We start from the raw sequence: 25,849 nt of genomic DNA, 5'->3' as shown, positions 1-25,849 counted from the left end.
TGACAGGCAAGTACTATTTGCCCTGAATTACATGTATATAATAGCCCTCTATATCATAAATCTAGGTAAAGGCAAATCCTTGGCATGCCTAACAGGTAAGATAGAAAGGAAGAAAAAAATGAACCCTTTTCCTTTCTCCCCAGTTTAGTATGCATTGCCAAAAATGTGGCAGGGTTATAATACAATGCACACACACTGCTAAGATTATTGGGTTTGAGAGACAAGGAGAGGCATTACCATGCTTAACTTGCATGTCCAGGCAGCCCTGCTCTGAGAGCACGGTGCTGGCTCTGCCTGGTGCCACCCCCCAGCCATGACTGCTTTCTCTGCTGGGCTACCTCACCGTGCTCTGCCTGCTCTTGCACAACCTCTCACACCTTTCTCAAGGGTAAATGTTACACACGGTGACAGTTTCTTGCTGCTGCCTGACCACTGGAAATAACAGCCACGGCCCCCTGGTACAACCAGCACCAGCACATGCTCTTTTCCATTTCTTCCTACTTTTACAGTGATGTGATCTTTGTATGGTGAAGTGCTACATTGGCAGTAGCCATCCTGTCAAGGGTAGAGTCTGTCAGAGGACTGAGAAGGCTTGAAAGCACCTTCCTGCTTTGAAGCCATAGCTATTGTACTTTTTACTACATCACTTCAAGTCCAGGAAGCTTTGTTGTCAGCATGTCTGCCCCAGACCCGCTGCTGCGTGGGTGCTCAGGGTGTGCAGTGCACTTCACCGTGCCCTCCCTATTGCCAAATGAAGCCTTCCCAGCAGGGTCACAGAGCTGGGGGGATAATGCCCACAGCTTGGAGTGTTGTACAGAGAGGGAGCTGTGCTGTGTGCACTTCACAGATGAGTGAGGAATATAAGGCAGAAAGGAGAAGCAGCAGCATGGGAGATTAGGAGGTAGCAATGGGAAAGAAAGGGTATACTCATTTTAAAAATGGCTACTTAAATACTACAAGTGGTTATCATCATATATTAACCTGTTCTGTCATCCAGCTCCTCTCTCACAGGCCAAAATCTGCCTTATCACACACTCCACACATTGCTGAGCTGTGCAGTGTAGAAAGGGGGTGAAATGAAGCAGGTGCTCAGCTGTATCAAGGTGCCACACCTTTGACTCAGCTCTCCAGGTCTGACTGGAAGTGTGAGACTTAGCTGCTTGTGACTTGATAAATAAGAATCTCCACGAGGCAATTTGGACTCTTCTCATTGCTAATGCTAATGTGATCTGAGTGGATTAGCTGTAGGCTGTCTTGCTGCTGAATGTAGCCAGTGATAAATCTGAATTTGATTTTAAAAAAAACCAAACAAACAAAAAAAAAAGCCTAACAAAACGGAGCCTGTTAATGTGCTGAAGATACAGGGCAGTGAAAGAGGTGTCAAGACTGTTTCATGTATGTTTTCTTACACAGGTGGTGTTAGTGCTGCTGTTATACCTCTTACCTCCTCTCTTTTCCATGGGGAATTCCCAGGTTTTGTGGCAGTAAGTTAGTGGATAGTGAACCTGGGGAGACCCAGAGGGTTTAATGTTTGTAAGTGTGGGATTTTATATCATTGCTCCTAATAAAACCAAACTGTGACAGGTTGTTTGTTGCTGTCAGTCTGTGTTGTCAGCCAGCTCTGTGCCCCAAAGTGCAGCAGTTACCCAGAGCGAGTTTTATGCTCATTCTTCTTTGCCTTTTTCACATCATCAACATAACTTCCTAAGCTGTCTTTTCCAGTCTGCCTTCTCTGTTGCTCTTTTCATATGATAAATGTCTACTGTCAAAACTATGAAACTTACCTGAGGGAAACTTGATGACAGAGGATGTGAAAAGAACTCAGAAGTGTGTATTTGATTTGCACCAGCTGTGGAAGTGAATACCAACAGCCTGACCATGTGTTCCATGGACTAAGGGTGCCAAGGGGGCTAAGCTTTCCTTTTCCTCTGTTTTCCATTCAGGGTTTGAACATGAGTACCCAGCCACACACTGTGACCAAATTAGACATCCCTGGCCATGTTCTTTATGCTGTAGGGACATGTGTGCTCATTATTGGCTCCATTGGCATCATCGGAAACCTCCTAGTCCTCTACGCATTTTGCAGGTACAAAAATTCCTTTTGTGGTTGATCTGAGTGGCCTTGAGTTTCACTTGTGTTCATGTACAGATTTCTGCATTGCTTTCAACTTGGATTAAAGCTAATGGCAACAAATGTGGGGGGAAAAAGAGTAGAAGGCAACCCTACACATATGGAAACACATTCACATACATCATTGATAACCTCAGTGTAAATTCCTGATGTTTTAAAGAATCAAATAAAATGAGAAAATAATACCTTGTTCTATAAACATTTTCCAGTTCAAAGTTTAAAGAATTGTTTTAGTATTTCTAAGGATAGAAACAACAGTCTCACAGCTGCAGACTTCTTCACTTACCTTGTAGTATTTGCAGAAACACATGACAAACACTGACACTCTTTGCAGGAGCCCAGATGTCCTGAAAGGACCAAGAAGGCAATGTGCTACATGAAATGAACTGATGCCACCAGTGTATTTCCTGCTTCAGGCAGATCATAGGATTTCTGTCAGTTTGTGTGCTCTCTTGGCAGAGTAATAGACAGCCAAAGCTACTGCAGCTACAGTATGCAAAAATCTAATGGAAAAAAGAAATATCTGCCTGCTGTCCCATACTGTGATGCTGAATTTCAAAATCCTCCTCATTCACTACTTGCTGTCATTATGCTTGGTGACACAGTGGGGCCTTACACAGCCAGAGACACCCGTGTGGTTATGAACAAAGTGTTAGTTTCCTATTCTTAAATGTTTAAGACAAATAAATTAGTTATTTTGAATAATTTGCTTTTAGTATGATTTAGAGAGAGAAATGAAATTCCCTGTAACTACAGATACCTTCATGATTTTTTTAAAAGGCAGTACAGGCTCTGTATTTGTCTTGAAATGTATGTGGTTTAGCTGGTGTAATAAAAGCGTTAAATTGTCAAAGTAGGAAAACCTGCACAGGCAGATGAGCACCTGGGAAGGTATGAACTCTGTACTCTTTCTCACCCTTTTTGCAGGCAGTTATAAGATCCAAGAAATTGTTAGAATTGCAGCAGCACTGAGATGGCTTTCTCACTTTCTTTTTCAGTATTTATCAACAAATGATAAAATATGAGGAAAGAAATTCATGTTAGCTGCAAATACTGATATTGTAAAGCACATCAGAAAGGCCTCAGGTGTTTTCATTGGATAAGCTTTGCTCACAGACCTCTTTATTCACATTTTGTTGTGATGTTTAATGTTGCCTGTTCATCTGCAACTGAGTTTTCATTGTCTCTTATGTGATGTATATAAGCAAAAGCACTTTATGCAAATCTCTGTGTGCTCTGCTCATGCTGTAGCACTTTGCAAAGGGTCATTTAATTAGTGGTATGTCAACCACTTCAGACCAACTGTGTCAGCACACCACCCCAGGTCAGCAGTTTTTAAAGTATCACCAGAAGCAGATCCCTTGGCTCTGTAACTTTCTTCAGATCTTCCTCATGTGCAGTGCAAGGCACAATCAATATTACAGCTCTCCTAGGGAACTGCCTTTGGAACAAATCCATATTTATCAAGATAGCTGAAACTCTCCTTAGCTTGAAGATGAATCAATCCATTTTATGGCTCCTGCTCTTTTCAATCATTTTGAAATGACTACAGCTGTAGCTGCAATAATTGACTGATAATTAGCAACTGATACACTGCGAGTAACTATCAATTCCAACCTGGACAGTGTTTTTGTTTGTGCTAGCAAGCAAAGTTATAAAGTTAACTTTCAACTTTGTCTTTTTAAAACTATGTATTTCTCATGTTTTTAAGCAACAAGAAGCTGAGGACTCCCCAAAACTACTTTATAATGAATTTAGCTGTGAGTGACTTCCTGATGTCGGCTTCTCAGGCACCCATGTGCTTTGTCAACAGCTTGCACAGAGAATGGATACTTGGAGACATAGGTACTTTTCAACACTAATTCACACCTTGCCAGCTTTATGCTGCCTGCAGCCTGTTTCAGCCATGGATAGAGCAGCACAAATCTCTAAAGTCACAGCCCCAGGCATCATCAGTCAGTGTTATGTCACATGTTTTGTATTACAGCTGTGATTTATCTTGCATATTTTGGAAAGGAAGGAGTCAACATCCACATGTAGTCATGTTACCCTTTAGCTTGTAAGGGAAGTGTTATGGCTGAAAATAGGAAGAAAAATTTTAGTAAGCTGTAAATAGTTTTTCTGTATCATTTTGAGGGCTAGTTACTACTTTTATTTAGAAATGTATGTTGATATCCATTGGCAGGCTTCTAGAAATCTTATATTTAATTAACTTAAATAACCATAGTCGTGTGAGGACTCATCAAATTCAAGCTTCTTTCTTTCCAACTGTAAGAAATAAAAGATGATCTATGCCGATATTGTAGATGAAATGTGGGTATAGCAAGAACCTCAGGAGGCTCAATGCTACTTTGGTGCTCCTCATCATATTATGGGTGAAAACTTGCACCCACTGGTGGCTGTACAGTGGTGGAGCAAGCCCAGGGACCATCCACTGTTCAGCAGCACAGAAGGGATTCATCTTTAGTTTGAAGATATTTTTAGTGTTGCTCACCCCTTAGATAAAATCAGTGCAAATTATCATGCTGTCAGAAAGGAAACATTTGATCTGGGTTGAGTGGGATTTAGTTGCAAGTCACTTGTATAGCCATTAGAATTATGCTTTAAGGTTGGATCTGGTATTTTTGCTGCCCAGCATTCCTGGTGGGCTCTTGTCTATAACCACAGGGGGCAATGCAAGATTTCAAAGAATGGATAATCTTTCCACACAGGTTGCTCCCTTAAATTCAGTGGAACTTTTTCCATCTGGTAGTGCAGTGCCTGAATGCAGAGGGGGTTAAGAGGTTTGTGTTATGTGAAAAAAATGTCAGTTCTTTTAAAATGTCATTTTAATTAAATATAGGAGTTGGAGCTATGTTTTACAGCTGGTCTCTTAGTCAGCAAATTTAAACCACTTCTACTTTTTTAAGCCACATAAACTAAAGTAATTTCTTGAACCACCCATTCATCATTAACAGACAGATGTCTGCTGCAGCATGTTAAGATCAATATATTGGGCAACAGTCCAGGAAAATATAACTTTAATTAGATTGGATTTTCTTTGAGGCAGTTTTCCATTGACAAAAGGTTCCCAGTTGCAGCCTGCAGTGAAGTAGAACTTGTTTAAATACATATATTTGTATTTTATTTATATTTTTGTTTTCCTAATAAACATTTAATAGCTATGAAAATGTGAACCTAAGAATATGCTTCTTTTGAGAGAGAAGTCCTGAGCAAGGAAAAAAAAATGGAATATTTATTTTGATGAACTTTGAGAGAAAACATGTCTCCTTTCAAGAAAAGCCCTAACATTGCCATTTCCTTCTTCAGGCTGTAACTTGTATGCTTTCTGCGGGGCTCTCTTTGGGATAACCTCGATGATGACTCTGCTGGCTATCTCTGTTGACCGCTACCTGGTGATCACAAGGCCCCTGCAGTCCATCCAGTGGACTTCCAAGAGACGCACCGTGCAGGTCATCGCCGGAGTGTGGCTCTACTCACTGGGATGGAGCGTGGCTCCGCTCCTTGGCTGGAGTATGTTGTCTGCTCTCTCTCTCCTAGCATTCCCCATGTGCTCTGCCCTGCCACCACCTGATGGCCTGTTGTTGTAGCACACATCTGTACCTACTGCACTGCACTAACGCTCTGCCCCCCTACACCCAGGATGTATTCAAGCAGAACTTGCAGATGGAGTATTAGGTGTGCACCTGGGAGTTCTGTAGCCAGGATCTGCTCGCCACGTGGGCACTCCCTTCTCAGACCACATACATGATGTGTAGTTTGGCTGGCACAGCTCTTGAAGACCATGGATACAGGACAGGGTTTATTTTAAGCACTTAGTGGTTGGCTCAGCACCTGTCTAACTTCGGGCGCATGTGCGAATAACGTGTTCTATGTACTCCATAGGTTCCTATGTGCCTGAGGGCTTGATGATATCCTGTACATGGGACTATGTAACCTACTCCCCTGCAAACAGAAGCTACACCATGATCTTATGCTGCTGCGTGTTTTTTATCCCCCTGGTAATAATATTCCACTGCTATTTATCGATGTTCCTGGCCATAAGGCGTACTGGCAGGTAAGCAATCTAGCTGAAAAAAGTACATAACCCTTTTCGTGTAATAGATTTTCTCAGTTTCTTTAGCTGCAGAAAAATCTGAATCAAAAATTAGTCTGAATTGAAATAGACAGCTGCAAGAGAAGGAATATTTTTTGTCAATTTAAAACTGGAATGGATGGATGAATTTCAGAGTAGAAGAAGAAGTTTCCAGTGGTTTTAATCTTATTCCACTGTAGCAATTAATAGTACATCAGATACATAGATTGAATGGTTTGTATTTCAGATTTGCACTATAAGAAACAATGTCCTTGTGTATTTGTCCTGGTTTAAAAAAGACAGGTGTGTGCTAGGGAAAAGCAGGACTTTCTCTTGAAATGGAGCTAATAACTCCCTCCCTCTGAATTAGTATAATTTTGAAATTAAGGGGGCTCTCAGGCAAAGACATGGGGACAGGAGTAACAGTTCTTTATGTATATATAACAAGACAAACAAAACAACAACAACAACAACAACAACGAGATTAACAACACACAGAGCAGGACCCCAGCAGCAGTTCTTTTGGCTGTGGACTCCTTCCCCCTGCGGTGCAGTTCCCATCCCATCAGTTCCCATCACTGACTGGCAGTCAGTGCCAGCAGCTCCCGGCGGGCAGGGACAGATGCGGCGATCCCAACGTGGCTGCAGGAGCGCGGGGGGCGATGGAGGCTGTGTCCCCATGGGAAGGGTGGAGGAGAGGCTCTGCTCACGGATCCTCGGGGCACTGTCGGTCCCGGTGCTCCAGCAGGATGCTTGGAGGTGGCAGGCTGAAGCAGAAGATCATCCGAGCAGGGGTGCGGGGTCCAACACCAGAAGGGGCAGCGTTTGGATGGCGGGACGAGGCTTTCCAGTGGCCATCCTCCTCTGAGCACCAAAATGAGCGAGAGCGAGCAACTGCCCCCTCCTCTTCTTTACCTGCCCCTGATCTCACAATGACTCCCCCCCCCACCCCATCGCCCTAGCCATCAGTGCTAGGGCCTAGCCATCAGGGCTTCCTAGCATGTCAGTGGGGGAAAATTCCGCAGAGAGGAAAGGGCAAAAACCAGCAGTACAAGTATGGTAAAAAAACAAAGTACCGTACCAACAGTACAATACTCCAACAGTATTCCAGCAGTTTTCAGCCTCAAGGGATAATAAAAAACGTGAAGTGATGGGAGAATCAGCTCCCTTTGAGCAGCCATATAAACATAGCAGTCCTCATATTTTTTGATAGTTTTATTCAAGGCAGGCATCCCAAAACCCATCATGCTTCACTGAAGCATCATGACTATATACACAATGTCTGGCTATGCTTGCTCAGATTTTTCTCAAAAAAAATTTTTGGTCTATATTTGATATGAAAAATCAACAGGGTGTTGTATCTGTAAACATCATTCTATTGGTTATTTTTCTGCTAATGAGCACATGGCTTATCCTTGGTCTGATCCAACACCAGCTGGTGCCGTGAGTCCTTCCTGCTCTCAACTGTGTCATCAGTTCTTATGGCTTTTCTCTGCTCCTGTTTGCAGGCACTTGTTGAAATCATTTGGCTTCACAAGCCTAAATTCCACTTTTAAAAGTACATTTATATATGCCTAAAATTAAGTTCTTTCTGGACTCTATTTTTTTTGGCCTTTTTCTGGGTTTTTATTGTGCTTTGTGTATGTATACTTGATACCAAGTGAAGGAATGCATCCTTAAAATAATGGTGTCTTGTACACCCATGGAGAAGAGTGGACATAAGATTTTTCTGTGACTCTATTCCTCTGTCAAAGGAAAAGACATAAGACTTGATTTTCCCATTCAGCTGTGCCTTTTCTTGTTCCACCTCTAAAAGCAACAAAGGGCAAGAGATACCAATATCTCTATCTTTGGAACCTGAACCCCTCCTTATGTTAGGGATAAGGACACAGCCGTCCTGTCCTGTAGTCCCAGGGGTTCTGGCTCAGTCTCACAGGAAAACGTAACACTTGCAACCACATTAATTAACTTCTAGGGATTTTTAATATCATAGGAGAAAAGAAGAATTAGAGTGGTGAAATATGAAATTGACTTAATTTTGGATATTGATGAGAACATATTGGAGATTTTACTTTTTCATTGTCCTGCTGAAATATGTGGTTTCTTTTCCCCTCACAGAGATGTTCAAAAGCTGGGGTCTTGCAGCCGGAAATCCTACCTCTCTCAGTCTGTGAAGAATGAGTGGAAGTTGGCAAAAATTGCTTTTGTGGTCATCATTGTGTTTGTCTTGTCCTGGTCTCCATATGCTTGTGTTACCTTGATTGCCTGGGCAGGGTAAGTGCAACAGGAATCCAAACAGCAGGGGTTATGCAAATATGATTAGTACTATCATCCACGTGAGGCAAATCTCCTTTCTGAATGGGTCTTAAATAGTTACTACATTAGGGGTGATATTTCATTCTTCACTCTATACTTGTGAATAAAGCCAGAAAAGGGATTATTTGTCTATGCATTTTTAAACTATTATAGCTTTTAAATCTTAATATTTGGTACACAATGTTTTCTGTCCCACATGATGCTTTCTTTGTATAAATTGGAAGAATGACCTTCTTTATCTCCTAGTACCCTCCTTCCTTCCAAATACTCTTCCACCCATTCTCCACTCCAAAGGGACCTGGTGTCTTGTCAATGCATGCTCTGCTCTTCAAGGCTAGGTTGGAAGGGGTTTGAGCTAGCTCATCTAGTGAAAGATGCCCTTGCTAATGGCAGAGAGGTTGGACTAGATGATCTTTAAAGGTGTCTTCCAACCCAAACTATTCTATGATACCATTATATTAACTGTGTTTATGTTGCACTGACATTGGTCACACATGACTGACTATGGGAGCTTGAAGTCTAAAGGGAAATATTGTTTTCAAACTACTTCCAGTCCTCTCTTCCTTCTGCAGTGATTGGAACTGAGTCCCTGACAGACATTATTGTGCAGCACACATGCTGCTGCTGAAAGATTTTTGGCTTTTTTATTTGATTCTGTTTTCTTTTCTATCACCGTTCACTTTTCCCAGATGGCCACAATGGGGATTTTTTTTTGTTGGGCTTTTGGGGCTTTTTTGTCTATTGCAGAAATTGGGAAGGTGATTCTTTGTGTTCCTAGTCATCCTAAAATTACTAGCTTATGTCTTTGATCTTCTCTAAATGAATGAAACCAAGTACATGCTCTCAGATTCAAACCTTTCATCTGAGCAAAGAAATCACTTGAATTAATCAATTTTACAGGTGTATTTCTTATAAAAAGATAACAGCACAAAAACAATTTAAAAGCATAATATGTTTAATAATGTAGTATCCATGTAATCCATGGCATAGCTGTGTGTAATGTTTTTGCTTTGTTTTAGTCGAGGTGACATCCTAACACCGTATTCCAAATCTGTGCCAGCAGTTATTGCCAAAGCTTCTGCAATCTACAACCCCATCATATATGCAATCATTCACCCAAGATACAGGTACAGTAAATATATAGATATATGTATAACTGTACATGCAAATGTGGATTTTTTTACACAGAACAAATGACCCTCATTCTTTCAGCCTCACCCCATGCAGTGCATGCTCCTGTGCTGACCAGGCCATGATGGGTTCTGGGTGGTCAGACCCAGCTGGTACATGGCAGCTCCAGATATGGCCTTGGGAGTGGCCAAAAGAGGACAGTCCCTCCCTTCACCTTTCCTCTCCCTCAGAGCCCTGCTCTGCCCCGTGGAGCTGTACAACACCATGACTGACAGGAGGAGAAGGTGATGCTCAGTTCACCTTTCATCATATCACAGCCAGCCACTGCAGAGTACTCTCTAGATAAAAGGTCCCAACCAGCAAGGCTCAAAAAACCTTACCAATTTAAGCAGCTATATATGCATATCTTCAAGGTTTGGTTTTCTGAAGCATTTTTTCACAAAAAGATTGAAACACTGTCAGCAAAAATTACTTTATTATATAAAGGGGATATATTTGTAACAGCACTGCTCTCCAGTATACCTATAGAATTTTTTGCAAGTCTTTCAAAGTGTAGCTACCACAAAGTGACGCTGTGTCAAAAGTTCTGAGAAAACACAGGGATGCCATGGTGGTAAAATGTGATAAATGTATAAATACCACTAGATGGCAGAGTTAGTCATTGGTATGACGCTAATTTCACCAGAGAAGTGGAAAAGCTGGTAAATTCCATTGCCTGACAACTAGGGCTTGGGAGCTGGAAATAGAGTTCATTGTTTAGGATGTCTGATGCATGACAACGTGGTTGTAAGAAAAGTTTTTTCAGAAGGCTGGTTGAAACATGCCCAGAAAGGGTGAAAACCTTTCATCCTATGATTCTGTAGAATCATAGAATGGTTTGGGTTGGAAAGAACCTTAAGTATCATCAAGTTCTCACCCCCTCCCATGGGCAGGGACACCTTCCACAAGACCAGGTGGTCCAAAACCCCATCCAACCTGGCCTTGAGCTCTTCCAAGGATGGGGCATCCACAGCTTCTCTGGGCAGCCTGTTCCTGTGCCTCACTGCATCACAGTAAGTTTCTTCCTAATATTCAATCTAAACCTTCCCTCTTTCAGTTAGAAGCTTGTCCCCCTTGTCCTACCTCTTCATGCCCTTGAGAAGTACTAGTTCAGCTTTCCTGTAGCCCTCATTCAGGTGCTGGAATGTGCTGTAAGGCCTGCCCAGAGTCTTCTCCAGGCTGAACAGCCCAACTCCCTCAGCTTATCTGCAGAGGAGAGGTGCTCCAGCCCTTTGGTTATCTTCATGGCCTCCTCTGGACTTGCTGCTACAGGCTCATGTCGTTCCTGTGCTGGGACCCCAGAGCTGATGCAGCACTGCAGGTGGGGTCTCACCTGAGCAGAGCAGAGGGGCAGAATCCCCTCCCTGCCCTGCTGCCCACTCTGCTCTGGATGCAGCCCAGGACACAAGTGGCTTTCTGGGCTGTAGGCACACATTGCTGGGTCATGTCCAGCCTCTCATCCAGCAGCACCTCCAAGTCCTTGTGGGCAGGGCTGCTCTCCAGCCACTCTCTGCCCAGCCTGTGTTTGTGCTTGGGATTGTCCTGACCCACATGCAGCACCCTGCACTTGGCCTTGCTGAACTTCCTGAGTGTCCCCCTCTCCAGCCTGTCCAGGTCCCTCTGGATGCCATCCCTCCCCTCCAGCGTGGCAGCCACACCACACAGCTTGAGTCATCACCCAACTTGCTGAGGGTGCTCCCAGTCCCACTGTCCAGCACTGTTTAACAGTGATGTTAAACAGGGCTGGTCCCAGCGCCGACCCCTGAGGTCACCACTTGTCACTGAGCTCCACCTGGACACTGAGCCATTGACCACAGCTCTTGGAGTGTCACCACCCAGCCAACTCCTTATCCACTGAGTGGTTCATCTGTCAAATCCCTGATTGTCCATTTTGGAGACATATTTTGTTTGAAAATGTCTGCTATCATAACTAACACCTTTTTGCATCCTCCAAAAACCATCTGAGTTTTTTGAAGTCTGCAGACCATTTTAGTGTAGAGTAGGAGAATGCCAAGTTTCTGATGTGTTGCAGAAGTTCAATGAGAAGTTTTGCATGGCTGGCTGATATGTTTAGGACCCGTTATTTGTTTCTGAACCAAAGTTATTCTGTTCAGTTTATTATTTTTGCAAGGAACAGATTGCCCAGAGAAGCTGTGGATGCTTCTCTGGAAGTGTTCAAGGCCAGGTTGGATAGGGCCTTTGAGCAATCTGGTCTAGTGGAAGGTGTCCTGCCCATGGCATCAGACTTGAAACTAGATGGTCTTTAAGGTTCCTTCAAGATCCCTTCCAACCCACACCATCTCTGTGACAGTGAACTACTTCAGTCAGTCTTTTTTCCTATCAGCATTGTCTTAAGACTGTTAAGAAAAAGACTGGACTCCACAACAAGCTTTTGGACATTTTCTTTATAAGTATCTTGTTTTGTCTTGTTTTATTTTCGACCCTGCTTTCTAATTTGTGTTTCCAGACATATCAATGAGAAATTTTTGTGGACTTCTTGTGAAGACATTTCATACACTTGGGAGCAATCCAGTCAGGAAAAAAAGTAGTGTTGGGTCGCTTGTGATGAATCAAGAATGAAGTTTCAAAACCAAAAAAAACCTTACAGTACACCAATAAGTCAGTTGGCAAAAATATGTTGGCAGGATGAATTTTGCTTAAACAATGAATAATGAATATATATGTTAAGGTTATTGTTTCTGGATAATTTCCAAATCATCTAATTATTCACATTATGCCTTGAAAGTAATTCATTCAAGTACAGATAAATGGGCCAGTCTGTTCAGGCCACAGGGTTAAGGGTTTGAGCAGGGGATAATTTGTCATTTTATATTGGAACTACTGAACTGAATTACATGTAAATTATTTTCCAAATCTTTCTAGAAAGGGACATCCAGAAATCAGGATCAAAAGTGTTCAAATCTGGTTCAATCCACTAGCAAAGCAAGATACTTTTTTGCACAGAGAATTCCTGACACTGCATCTTAACTTCCCCAAAAAACCAAGCCTTTTTGTGGGATTTCCTTACCTTCTCTCCTTACAGAGAAAAGAAAAAGTAAATTATAGTGAATGTAACTGAAAATGTAACACTGACTTTTGCACTAGCACTTGACTCCTAAGAACTGGCTTGAGAGTTTGTTATATTCCTCCTCATCTATCCACCCCCCTTGCCCACCCATTCCCCACCAGTAGAAAGGAGAAAAACACCTATCCCTAATAGGACTCACAGGAACTAATGAATATAAGTGAGGAATGTACTCAAAGTTTTAATTTGTGAAATGCTCTTTTGTGGAGAAGAAAGCTTCACATCTTTAACAATTTGTGTGTTTTCTCTATGTTCCACAATAACTAAAACATTGCTGTGCTAGAGTTATTGCAGAAACTTCTTTAGGTTTTGGAATAATTTGTTCATAGCAAACAGGAAATTCTGCAACTCCATGTTTCCAACTGGCTCCAAAGCAAAGCAGAATTACACAAAAAATATTGGTTCAAAACTCCTACATCATAAATAATGAATAATCACAAATAAATTTGAGTTGCAGTATTTTTAAAAACATTGCTTGTAATTGCTATATATGTCACTTTAGGCGATTCTTTTATTCCAGATTATATAAATATAATTAAATAAGTACTTCATTTAATGCCTTTTATTTCACACATACAATATTAAAACTCCCTTCAAAACCTGTGCTTTCATCCAAACCAGGAAAATGTCCCTCAACAGTCCTCCCAAATATTAGTAAAATAGAAATTACAGTTCCTCGAGGCATTCAGAAACGTTCATATATTTTCCTTGAAAATTCACCATCAGACACTCATTTCCTGAATCTCCATTATTAAGAGACCTCTGTACTAAATCCCATTTTATAGATGGGATGGTGTGTTTTACTAACTTGAATTTGTCAAGGGAAGTAGTTCAGCTTCTTAGCTGGAGAAAAAAGCTGGCAGCTGCTTTTCAGCACCAGACTGAGGTCTTCAGCATGAAAGGAAATTTATTACATTTTCTTGTGTCCTGTAAACCTTTCCTCAGGACTTTTTATTTTGTGCACAATATGAACCATCTTTTTTAACCCAGCATCATGTGAGGAGCCTTCTGCCCCAAGCAGCTCAGTGAGCCCTGCCTGGTAACTGACAGGCCCCTTGGCAGGATTGAGAATGATGGTGTAGGGAGCTTTCTTCAGTCCTCATCTACAGAGTAGACACAGAGCTGCTGTTCACTTGCCTTTGAAATTACAGAAGAAAGAGACACAGAACTATTCAGAGAGCAGTGATGATGCCAAATGTTGAGGTTTGATGTGGTGGGTTTCTTTTTTTGATTACAAGCGAGTGACCTCATGTCATGATGCCAGAATCATGTCTTTGAAATTTTAACATGTCTTATCTTTTGTGAAATAGAAGTGATGATTTAAAATGCACTGGTTATTCAACACACCTGGTAACTATAGAAGCAAAAGATTTCATAATATACATCTGCTTGACTTCCATTTCAGTGTAAAGTCAATGTACTGACATCCTTCAGTAATCAGTGGTCCCCTGCATCACTTCCTTGCCATATGCCTTATTGCTGCCTCACTTCCTTTCTTATTCATTTAGGGGTTTTTTTGCCCCTATTATCTTCATCTGTTGGGCTGAAATAATGGATTGGGAAGTACTGGGGAGGTGTTACACCAAATGAATTGTTTTGACTAGCACTGCCCTGTGAGGAGAAAGGCCAGCTGGCATTGCCCAGGGGAGGCTCTTGGACACTTCTGCTCCATGCAGGGCCACAGTTGGGGTCAGGAGAAACAGACTCACACAACCATGACTGAGATTATTATTTAATGAATAAAGCAGATTTGGAGTCTAGACCATCCTTCTCCTCTATGCTTGTACAGTGTTCATTTTCAATAGGAGTTTACAGTAGCTGCTGCGACACAAATAAGTAACAACATCTGATTCTTCTATCCCTCTTCCCTTGTTTCCACTCATTCTGTGCCTTTGCACAGTGAAGACCTTTATACCAACTAGCCTGAAATGTTATGGGTTAACATTTTAAATAAACCATATGCAATCATGTTCTTCAAGAAATTATATATTCTTACCACTTACCTATGCAGCTCTTCTGTGTGTGTTTTAACACAAGGGCCAGAAGGACATGTTCTTTTCTTTTCAGCCTGTTGAGTTGTTTGCACCAGCTACCATGATGTTTGCGTTTAATCTTTGAGACTCCCTTAATCAAAACAGAAGCTGTGTTGAGGTGATGGAAAGAAACAGCATTTTCACCACACGAATTTCAAAGCCGTGTCTTCCGTGTGACAGGTTTGACTTTTTTTTCTTCTCACATTTTCCCTCAGAAAAACCATCCACAAAGCTGTTCCTTGCTTGAGGTTCCTGATACGAATATCAAAGAATGACCTCCTGAGGGGGTCCATAAATGAGTCATCGCTCAGGACCTCTCTCTGCAGCCACCACTCTCTTGCTGGCAGGAACAAGAGCACTTGTGTTCCCTCCGTTTCTACTGGAGAAGCTGTAAGTCTTTTCTTGTTTCCATGAAAGAAAGTGAGTATAACATTTCTCAGACTCTAAATAAGCAAATCTATAAATACATATTCAAAATTAGAGAACAGAAAAGGGAAAGATGAGAGCATAGCTAAATTATTTTGGTCATGTAAGGTAATTTCTGCAAAGCTGGAAGGTCATGCATGATGATTTATGATCAGAAAAAGAATTTAGGCCAGCATATCAGTGTGGTTCTGATGCCTGCTGGGACTAAGGATATTCAGATTAAGTCTTTATCGTGAACTAAAAGAGCCATTGTCAGACATTCCCTGTGTCACCAACTACTGGCTATGTTACCTACCTCACTGGTCTGGAGGACAAGAAAACAATCTTCCATCTGAAGTTTTATAACTTAACCAAAAGCTGTATTATTATTTTAAAAGAAGTCCATTTTCTGTAGGATGGGAATTTTTTGACTTCTTTACCTGGATTTTAGCCATGAGGAATGAAAGACTTCTTCCCCTTGAACATGGTGGGGTGTTCTGTTAAGAACATACCCCAAGCATCAGTAAAGGCTGGTGACTGAGTGAGATAGAAACAAATTAATCCCTTGAGACTCCCTCATAGCCTCTCTCAGTAATAAGAAGCTGGCCTTGCCTGCAGAGGTGCTGGGAAGGTGGCTCCTGGGTGAGGTGGCAGCCACGGAAGAGTCTGGGCTGGGTCTGGCCCTCCTAGGAGCCTGTGCTACTCCCCCTCAGTTTGGGCATCAGAAACCTCCCAGAGCAACAGCTCCCACCAGTAACCTCTCAGAAAATGATAAATCCTAGGCAACCTTTTATACCTTTAGATATAAAAACCTAAATTTTCTCCCATTACTCCTTCACTTGATGCCAAATGAAGTAATTTCAGCTGCATCATCCTGATCCAAGAAGCTTTCTATTCTTTACTGTTGGTCTTACTACTTGTTTTTGCTGTGTTCATGGTAGCAGGTTATTGCATGTATTTTGATGCACGTGCTGCTTCAGTAGACAGGATACTGAGGATGAGAGGCTTCAGCTTTTGGCCCAGCTTTGACTTAGGAGTCTCAGTTAAAACCCCTGCTGTTAGCAGTGCACAGCACTGTGCTGGGCCGAGTTGATGCAGCCAAAGGCAATTGTCCTTGGAGCAACTGACAGCTCAGTGCAGCTGTAGAGGTTTTAGCTGAAACAGCAGCTGCTGAAATAAAAGCTAAGCTCTATGACTTTAGCATGACAGCAGGATTGACTGAAATTTTGGAATGTTCCAATAAAACATTGATGGGCAAGAAATGACACCAGGAACACCGTAAAAGATGCAGCTGTTGCCACCAACATTTTCCCCTGTGTGTTGTGTACATTTTAGCAAAGGGAACCAACATATTTGTAAGTGATGTCAAGGAACGTTTCATTCAAGAATTTTACTCAGCAAGTGAGGGGAAATAAACAGGTGGCCACACATAGATGTATGAGCAAGGTGATGTGGAGGAATTATGCACTATTTTCCCACTTGTGTGGAGCCCTGTATGCCTGTCTGGCCTCTGTCTATCCATATTTAAAAGCTGTTGTTGGAGTGGAAAGATCTCATCATTGATACTCAATCAAAGAGTCACCACAAAGTAAGGGATGACAGATGGCCTCACCCCAAGCCTGTAAATGGAACAGCACTTTTGCAATGTCACATTTGTGCTTCATTACTGACATGCTCTTAGAAAATTAGAGCAAAGCCCACCCACTGTCTCCCATGCACTAATGATGGTTTGTAGAATTAGCAAGCACATGCAGATTGAGGAGCCCTTGGTGTTCTAGATATTCTGCTGGGATGTATGCAAACATGGTTTGGCATCAGCTACTGGTCACACAGAATGCCACAAGATATATTAAACTGATTGATTGTATTAACTCCCATCTTTAGAATTCAGATGCTCTGTAGGTGTAAGTGTAGCATAAGCAATGAGATAAAAAAGGGTGAAAAATGTCCTTGTGAAAAGAGTTTAAATACATTTTCATTATTTCCAAGTTGGTTTTATTTGTGGTCAGCAAGCCAAATAGTCCAGGGTAAGTGACAAGACTAAAATAAAGCCTCTCCCCAGGGGAGTTTTGAGTGTGAGACTTATGGTAGAACAGCTTCAGTTTTCTATGAATGTGCATGGGTTTTGCTAGAGCTTGAGATCTTACAAGAATTTGAGAAAGGATGCAACTGTCTGAAATCCTTCATCAATTTGTGATTAGACCTGGAGCAATGTAGAGCTCGACCCTGTAGAGCCAGCTCAAGAGAAACTGAAACCTCGCCGAAGTAATTCCTTTTCCACAAGTCTGAGACAAGAGAAGAGAGACCTGCTCCCAAAGACCTGCAGCTGCAATGCAGCCACTGCTGAAAAGGTAAGGAAAAAATCTCAGCTGAGGATTCTCCCTTTTAGTGCTAATCTTGCAGAAGTACATCATCTCTGGAATGATAATTCAGCCTTTATGCCCATCTATTTCATATGTAAGCTTTATTTATACTGATTCCAACATCTTCTTTCTCCTTGCTATTATTTTTTTTTTTATGTGTGTCTGTGTGTGGCAAATGAAAGTGCCAGTAATGCCTAATTAACTTTTTTTCACTGATATTTGCCTGTTTTTGGAAAGCCAGCTCTGCTTATAGCTCTGAAGCTGCATTAAGGCATAGTCAATAGCATCAGATGCAAGAAGTTGATGAAGATGAGTTCTTTGCCTGTCTATCTACCCCAGCTTTGGTTCCTTCCATTATGGCCCTTGTGTCTATACTGTGGCAGTCTCCTTTTAGGGTAAAGTCAAGTCTGCAAAACAGAGTTTGACATGATAGAAGCCACCCTCTTCCTTCTTTTCAGTGCACATTAAAATGTTTTATTTTTGTTGAGGGGGAAGATGAGAAAGAACTCCCATTTCTCCCTAAGAGTAGGAGAATCTGGCAGCTGCCACCCTTCCCTCACTGAAAGAGGAGACGGTGAGTACTCAGCGCATCCTCTGTGGATGCATCACCCTCATTGGCCAAACCACTGAGGTTTGGTGACCTGCTGTTGATGTGCACCCCATTCCCTGATGGGAGCAGTAGGTCACCCATGAGTCAGCTTCTGCCAGATTGTAACACCAGTTTCCAAATGAGTACTTGCATGGGTGGCACAGTGTCAGGCATACACCAGTGCTGCCTTCTCAGGGAAAGAGAGACTGTGGCTGGACTGAGTAGTACCCCCTTTTGTGATGAAGGCACATGGGGTTACATGGGGTTATTCTAGTGCATGTGGATGAACACCCACACCTTGGGCAGCTATAGCATCTGCTTCTGTCCCCTGTGCCCCCTTCCAAACCTGATGGTAATTGTCTAGAGACAGCATAGTTTAAAGCAGGGACTACTCTGAAAATTTCCAGTCGCCCAATGACCCAGTTCCTGCATGCCTCTGTCCTGTCTTCTTTCATGTGTGTCATTAAGACCAAGTCCTGAGGAACCTTTCTCTTTTCCTGTAACTGTTGTAAATGGTATTGGCGGAGAAACAGCAGCTTCAAATGTGTCAGGCAACATGAATTCAAGTCTGCTACTTAGTTCTGCTGCCTTCTGTCAGCAGTCAAGTGTGTCCAAGGTTGTAGGCAAATGGCAAAGGATACTGTCTCCAGGTTCTGGAGAATCACCAGCTTTCCATCTCACAAGGAAAGAGAAGTGAAGTAAATCTCAGGTGGTTTGCATAAACAGTTCAGTAATAAAATAAATGCATCTTGAATTTAGCAACTGTGTAGCCCATAAGAAGGCCCACGTGCTATACTTTGCCTTTGAAAGACATTTCTTGCATTACTTTGACAAATAACCCTTTAGACTTTAGTGGCATTCACTGAGCTATGAGGAGTTTATTTACATTGAATGTTCAAAGCCTCATCTGCTTTTCTTACTGTTTTCAGCAGAATTGCTGTGTGTTGTGGAGGTCCTTTGTGTGTTCATTGCAGCTAAATGCATCACTATTCATCCTATCAGAATAAATATTTATTTGTCAAGCTCAGTTAGAGTGTTTCACAATGAGACCACCCATTTATCCTTAAAAAAACAAACAGAAAACCCCAACAAACCCTAAAGAAGCACCAATGCAATTTTTGATATTTATTTTAAGGTTTTAATAGCATTACTGAATTGTCTTTGACTGAATTCCAGCTAGAGCACTTCCAAAAACACTCAGTTGTGGACAAGCCAGTCAGTGTCCCAGGTTTGGTGCATTCCAAAGCATAACAATGTATGTGACCGTTTTCTGTGTTGCCACAAAGATATGATACAGCCCCATGACTTACTTCAGTTGTGATAGTAACAAACTTGATGTAGGCTGACACCTAGAAATTTAACATGGCACTGAAGGGGCTTTTCTGGAAGGATTAAAATGTGGGTTTGGATACTTGATTTCAAAGAAGAGTGGTCAAATGTCCTCTCTGCATCCAGGTTTTGTTTCAAGAGAATTACCTGATGTGAAAACTATTAAAAAAAAACTTGTGAGTGGGTGTTGTGCCCACCAAGCCACATCCAAAAGAAACCTATCCTTCTGTTGCAGTGAAAACAGCACTTGAAACAGGGAGGAGTGGTTTTGGAGTTGGCTTTTTCATTGTATTATTATCTTTGATATGGAAGAATGGACTTTTCTTCTCTGTTACACTGATTTAAGCCATTTTTTTTTTAGTACAGTGTGCTTCCCTCCACTTGGTAGATAGAGCAGCTGGAGAAATTATTATCAATAGGGATTTGTGAATGATTCTTGCTTGTGGAGTAGAATGACACAAAACTATAGGAATTCACATAGTAATGAAGTAAAAACTGCACTTCACTTTAATTGTTGCTTTTCCCTAGAAAAGAGGGACTTCCAGCTCATTTCTATATCTGACACCATTTTATTGCCTTGCTTGTAATTTTGTTAAGGAAGCCAAAACTGATCACTGATACCTTCCCTTGCCACTGTATTTAAATATTAACTGTCACTTTCAAAGCTTACTTAATTGGCTCTGAATTTGGATACTGTGCACAAGACTTATGGAAAAAACACAGAGGCCTTGCCATCAGAGCCAAGTTAGAAATCAGAATTCTCTCAAAATAAGCAGATAAGAAATTGTTTGCAAAGTGAGCATTTATTGCTTCTTTCTTGGAGGAAGCACTTTTCAATGTGTGAATGCAAGTCTACCAACTTCCCTGAGAAAGTATCAGGAGCCATTTGGGGAGAGAGAGATTGTCACAAAGTTGACAAAACTTTTGGAAAATAAAGAATGAAGTGTACTTGAGTCTTACCTGAGATCTCTTCTATGAGAAGAGAGAGAAGCGCAATAATCTAGTACCCTGATACCCTGAGATGCATTAAAAATTAAGTAATACTGTTATTTAATGATTAAATAAGTCAGATACAGGAATGAGTTTTTGTTTTCTTCTTTTTTTTTTTTTATTTTCAGTCTTTGCTGATATTTGAGTACATCTTCTTTTGCTCCATTTAACATTCTGCTTTCCAAGTAGTACATGTTAGCACATAATGATTTTCCCTCAAGTTAATGATTCAAGTGTTTAGAAAATTGGCCTGGTGGACTAGTGGCAATGAATATTTCAAATCCTGTTTTCCACAGCCACAGGGTATCTGACAATGCTAAATCTTATATCCCCACTCCAGGTTTCACTCTCCTCCAGCTGTTTGGAGAAGGTGTTTGGGCAGCCTATCCTGCCCAGTCCCTCTGCAGCACTCTTGACCAGCTCCCAGAGAGCAACTTCTCTGCCTATCAGATTGAATAGTAGCAGTGTCACCAGAGGAGACTCAACTACTTCCCATATGGCAACTCAAGGAAGTCAAGCAAATGGAGTTGTGGATTCTGTCATTAGTAATGCAGTCCCTCGCATCATCATCATTCCTACCTCAGAGACCAATCTGTTTCAGGAAGAACTGGAAGAGACTGAGTTATTCCACTTTGATGACAAAAACGGCAATCTGCTGGCCTTGGAAGGGCTTAGCTCATCCATGGAGTTCCTTGAAGCTGTTGAGAAATTTCTATCATAAGTTTGTCAAAAGAAAACTTTCCAGTAATTATTTTCTTGGCATCTTTTCCACTTAATTATACTAAATAACTGAAGCCTTCTAGGTTAGATAATAAGATTGATTTTTTTTTTTTTTAATGTTTATATGGCAGTCACTAGGCAGCCTTCAGATTTATCTTTGTCCAAACCAGCTCAGGCATGGAAACAGGCTTTCATTCAGATTGTGCTGCCGGAAATGAGCAGTGGAAGATCTGGCAGCAGGATCAAGTGGCATTGGTCAAGGAGGCCGCCTGATTTGCTGCCACTGATGGGGGTGCCAGAAGAAGGGAAAACGACTGACTGAGAGCAGGGTCAGCTGCTGAATGCTTCTGCTGTCTGCACACAGAACAGCGCTCCTGTTTTGGCAGCTCTGCTCTGGATAGTGATGGGAAGCACCACAAGACCGCAGCTTCCACCAGCCCCAGCAGTAAGGCAGATGGCTACATGACCTAAACTAGAGTTTAATCAAATAATTCTCAGCATTGTTTTTGCTGTGTTTTATTTTTTAAATAAGCCACTTGCTAAGCATAAAGAAACTGGTGTTTGTTCACTAGGAAGTGACTGCTTCCCAGCTTCTAATCCTCTGAAGTTTAGTGGTAGAAATCTGGATTTTACCTCAACATTAGCATGGTCACCTAAATGTCAAAATGCAAGGTGCTATATACTAAAACATACACCATGGTAGCAGCAGTCAGAGTACCTTCAGAGTTACAGTCCTGATTAAATAGGTATGTATCCTAATGAGCCTGTGATTGAAAGGGTGAATGGTCACAGCTGGCTTGACAAGTCACTGACAAAAATAAAGCCTTGGCTGCTGTATATCACTTGTCTGTTCAGAGGAGGTTCCTCTCATCTCCTCTAAATCAAACCAGCAGATGTCTTTTACAGGTCACTTACCAGAGGCCTTCAAAGTGGGTAAAACATCACTTGGGGAGAGAACCACACAGTACTGTGGTGTTTGCTACAGAATCTGCACTTACATCATTATCTATGGTTACTAAATGTGCTCATTTTATTCATGCTTCAGATTATGGCTCAGGCTCACAGGACTCTCCTAGCATTTTATTCCTGACTGCACTCTTACTTTTTTTTTAGTCATTTTCCCATTTCTCCATGTCTTCCCTTTCAGTCTATGATTTTCAAACACAGACAAGTTGAACCATATTGTTCTTCACGTAATATCAATATATATTAGTAGAAATCAGGTGTTCCTCTGGATATAATAGTGCAAATATTTGGTCCAAGGAGACTAATAGCATTCAGACATTCTAACAAGAGAGTGAAAGTTTATGTTCATAGTCTTAGTTTATTTCCTTGGCTGTATCCTAGATTGTGCAGAGGCCAATGAGAGAATTTCCAGGTTTTGTGCATTTCACTGGCTGATCTCGGGAAGTAATTTCTCTTTGCCTTGATGCAATTTCTCTTGATGCAAAAACCAGACGGAAAGCATAGAAGTGTTTTTAATTACATTTTCATTACAATAAAAGGCAACACAAATCTTGTTTGCAACAAGCTAGGCAGGAAGACCACTAAAGAACAAATTAAAACTCAGAGCAGTACAGGAGAGAGAAGAATGCCTCCAAACTTGCTCACCAGAGGCTCTGCAAGGTGCCAGACCTTTGAGAGGACTGAGACACTTGCTTTTGATATAGACTGTACAATTTTTAGAAAAAGAAAAAAGAAAAAAAGGTACTGGTGGGTTACAGAGGCAATTGCTGTAGCAGGCTGCATAATGCAGTGCTGCCTCTCTTAATGATGCTATTATTTGAGGTGCTCTGCTGGCTAGAGACCCTCATATTTCCTCACTGTGGAAAGCAGGATGAAGTCGGGGGTGGATGCTCACCATGCATACAGCTGCCCCTGTGTAGCCCTGGTGTGTGGTACTGGGGGACCAAGGCTCAGCTGGGCAGCACCACGCTGTGGTTCCTGCAGCCAGGCTGCCAAACCCTGTGCCCACTGAGTGCCGAGTTTTCTGTCGGGGTCAGGAATCATGCCAAGGTCATCTACAATGAGCTCAGCAATTCCAAGGGGAATTCCTCCATTTGAGGACTGGCACAGTGAGCGGACAGTGCAGGACAGCTGCTGGGGACTGGGACAGGGACGTGCTCACTTGCAGTTCCACAGTGCCAGGTTTTCATCTGCTGCATAGTTTTGACCACAACGAGTAATCAAATGTTAATTATGTATTATGTTCATGGGAAATGGGGTGGGCGTAGTCTTAGGCTAAACATACTGTCCTGCCATCTTGGATTTTTGTCCTTTTTTTTGCTGAACCTGCCCTCTGATTTTTGTTTTAAACACCATCTGTGCAATCAGTGACCTTAATTCTTGCATTTAATATCTTCAGTTGCTGTATCTCTTTTCTTATTGAGCCAGATGTTAGGAACCAAGTGTTCTTTCAAGGCTTCCAAGCCTTAGACCTTACTTTTACTGTTCTAATTACTCCAAATAACAATAGAAAATGCATTTGGTGTTCCATGTTATAAAAACATGCTCTGGAGTAGATTTTGACTCCGATTATGACATACTTGTACTGAGAAGAAAGACTGTAGGCAAAGTATTAACATTGGCAGGATGAAGAATGGAAAACCTGAAGTTATAATCAACAAATTCCTCCGTATCTGAAGTTTCGCATTCTACCTTTTAGCCTACAAGAAAGCTCTCCAGTGATCTCTTTTATGTGTTTGGTGCTATTACTGTGCTGGTACTGTGAGCGTGTCTGAGAAAATTTAGCAGGCTTGAGGTATGTGCAAACGATGTTTCACTTTTATGCTGTTAGTGTCACACAGTGTTAGTACCATTGCTTCAGAAGCTACTATCAAGATTACTGCTTATTTAAACTGATGCAGGCTAAAATACCAAATGGTATAATGGCAGAGAGATAAAACATAAAGTTGTATGTAATATCAGATAGACTGCAGTCACTGTGAGACTTTTGCAGAAACATCAGTCACAGAGTAAATTAGTCTCAAATTGAATACCACAGTGCAGGAGAATTTTGCAAGCTTCTCTGTTGCCACATTAGAATAGATAGCACATAAAAATGTACACTAATTAATGTTGCTTACTGTTTCACAAAGGAATGTATTGCTTCACTCAAATGGAATAAAAAATTCTTAGGAGTTAAACTGAATTATCAGTTGTTTGTTTTTCTTATTTAATCATTATTTTTGGAGCCACGAGGAGGAATAGAAAAAGTTGAGTCAAAGCTTTTGAAACCTATGCTCCAATCCAGTTAATAGTAAGATACATATATATATATGACTTTATTTTCAAGTCATTTTGACTGCTCAGGTGCAAGCACTCACCTGCTTGAGTGCATAACATCTAAATTTGTAGTTCACTGGCTTGGTAAATCCTGAAGTTGTGCAGCTACTTTTGAAATGCAGTGACTTCAGTTGGGATGTCAGGTATCACATGAACAAACTGAAAAAAAAATTTGCCAAAGTCAATACATCAGAACTCTGATAGCAGACTTTGATCTTTGCCCTAAAACTGGACGAAAGTTAATGAATAATTGTTTGTTTCTGGTAAAACAATTATAGGATGTGTTCTCGTTTTCATAAGTAACAGAAAATCCAGACCACAAGTGTAAACTCTTTCATGATGGACAATGGTATTTTTTAATGGTTAAATCAATGGTTAGATAAAGTTTTCAAATAAGAAAATTTACTTACTTGAATCTTAATGAATCTTGCAGCTTTAGGCTGGTATGAAACGTGACCTAATACCATGTTCTTCCAGAAAGCTCACTCAGTTTCCAGACATCCACCCATTTCCCTCCTTTCAGGAGACACACCTGAAAAAGAAACTTCTGGCACCAATATCTAACCTTATTTGGTCTTAATCACATTTCTTGGGTGTATTTCAAACCTTTCTGGGTTTGATCCACTTTTTTTGCAGAGACTTAGTTTCCTCTGTTCTTCTTTGTTTAAACCAGATCATAATTTTTCTCTCAACTTTAAAATAAATAAAAAACATCAGTAGAAAGTCACACGGCCCTTAAGGATGCCATTTCAGCCCTCATGCAGCAGCAGCAGCAGCAGGAATCCTAACACCAGGACAACACCAGAACCCTCACAGGAGGAGAAGACCACCCCAAAAAGGTAGGGGTGACAGGAACAGACTGCAGAATGACAGGTAGGGGTTTTGGGCTGAGGGTTACAGCCAGGAGTCTGGGGTTACAGGACACAGCACTAGGTCTGGGTGCAGACAGGGCAGAGTAGTTAAGGACCAAACCAGGGTCCAGGTCAGGGCCCAGGCTCCAGAGCCAGGGGTCAGTGGTAAGGGGTAAGGGTCAATGGTGAAAGGTCAGGGCTCAGAGGGCAAAGGTTAGGGGTCAGGGGATGTGATGTGATGTCCAAAAGTGGGAAAATAGTGAACAGTAAATACCCTCTTTTTAAATTTCCTTACTTTCCCCTCAGCCCTTGTGGTGGTGTTATTGTTGTTGTTGTTATTACCTGTTGTTATTATCTGCTCTTAACCGCTTCTCTGTGCAGGTTATCCTTGATATTTTTTGCCTGGTCCTTTCCCAAATACATGAAAGCAAAGCAAGTTAGTGAGTAGATGAAAACTTGGGTACATATTACACAGCAGGCTCCTTTCTCACACAGGAGTAATCAAAA

At 41.6% G+C, this 25,849-nt stretch overlaps 1 protein-coding gene across 1 annotated transcript in view; it reads left to right on the top strand.

The window, feature by feature from the left end:
- LOC134044570 (melanopsin-like) overlaps positions 1 to 21,683 on the top strand; it is a 35,014-nt gene extending 13,331 nt beyond the window's left edge. Inside the window, exons 2-10 of the mRNA XM_062493834.1 lie at positions 1,944 to 2,086; positions 3,843 to 3,976; positions 5,441 to 5,644; positions 6,017 to 6,188; positions 8,325 to 8,480; positions 9,542 to 9,649; positions 15,026 to 15,200; positions 17,417 to 17,566; positions 20,827 to 21,683. Of these exons, the coding sequence (XP_062349818.1) occupies positions 1,944 to 2,086; positions 3,843 to 3,976; positions 5,441 to 5,644; positions 6,017 to 6,188; positions 8,325 to 8,480; positions 9,542 to 9,649; positions 15,026 to 15,200; positions 17,417 to 17,566; positions 20,827 to 21,207 (1,623 nt within the window). The 3' untranslated portion in view covers positions 21,208 to 21,683. The remainder of the gene's footprint in view (positions 1 to 1,943; positions 2,087 to 3,842; positions 3,977 to 5,440; positions 5,645 to 6,016; positions 6,189 to 8,324; positions 8,481 to 9,541; positions 9,650 to 15,025; positions 15,201 to 17,416; positions 17,567 to 20,826) is intronic.
- Positions 21,684 to 25,849: the final 4,166 nt, after the last annotated feature.

This window comes from Cinclus cinclus, chromosome 5 (assembly GCF_963662255.1).
Source record: "Cinclus cinclus chromosome 5, bCinCin1.1, whole genome shotgun sequence".
Taxonomy (NCBI): Eukaryota; Metazoa; Chordata; class Aves; order Passeriformes; family Cinclidae; genus Cinclus; species Cinclus cinclus.
Note: the sequence above shows the minus strand (reverse complement) of the source record. Positions and strands in the feature narration are given on the sequence as shown.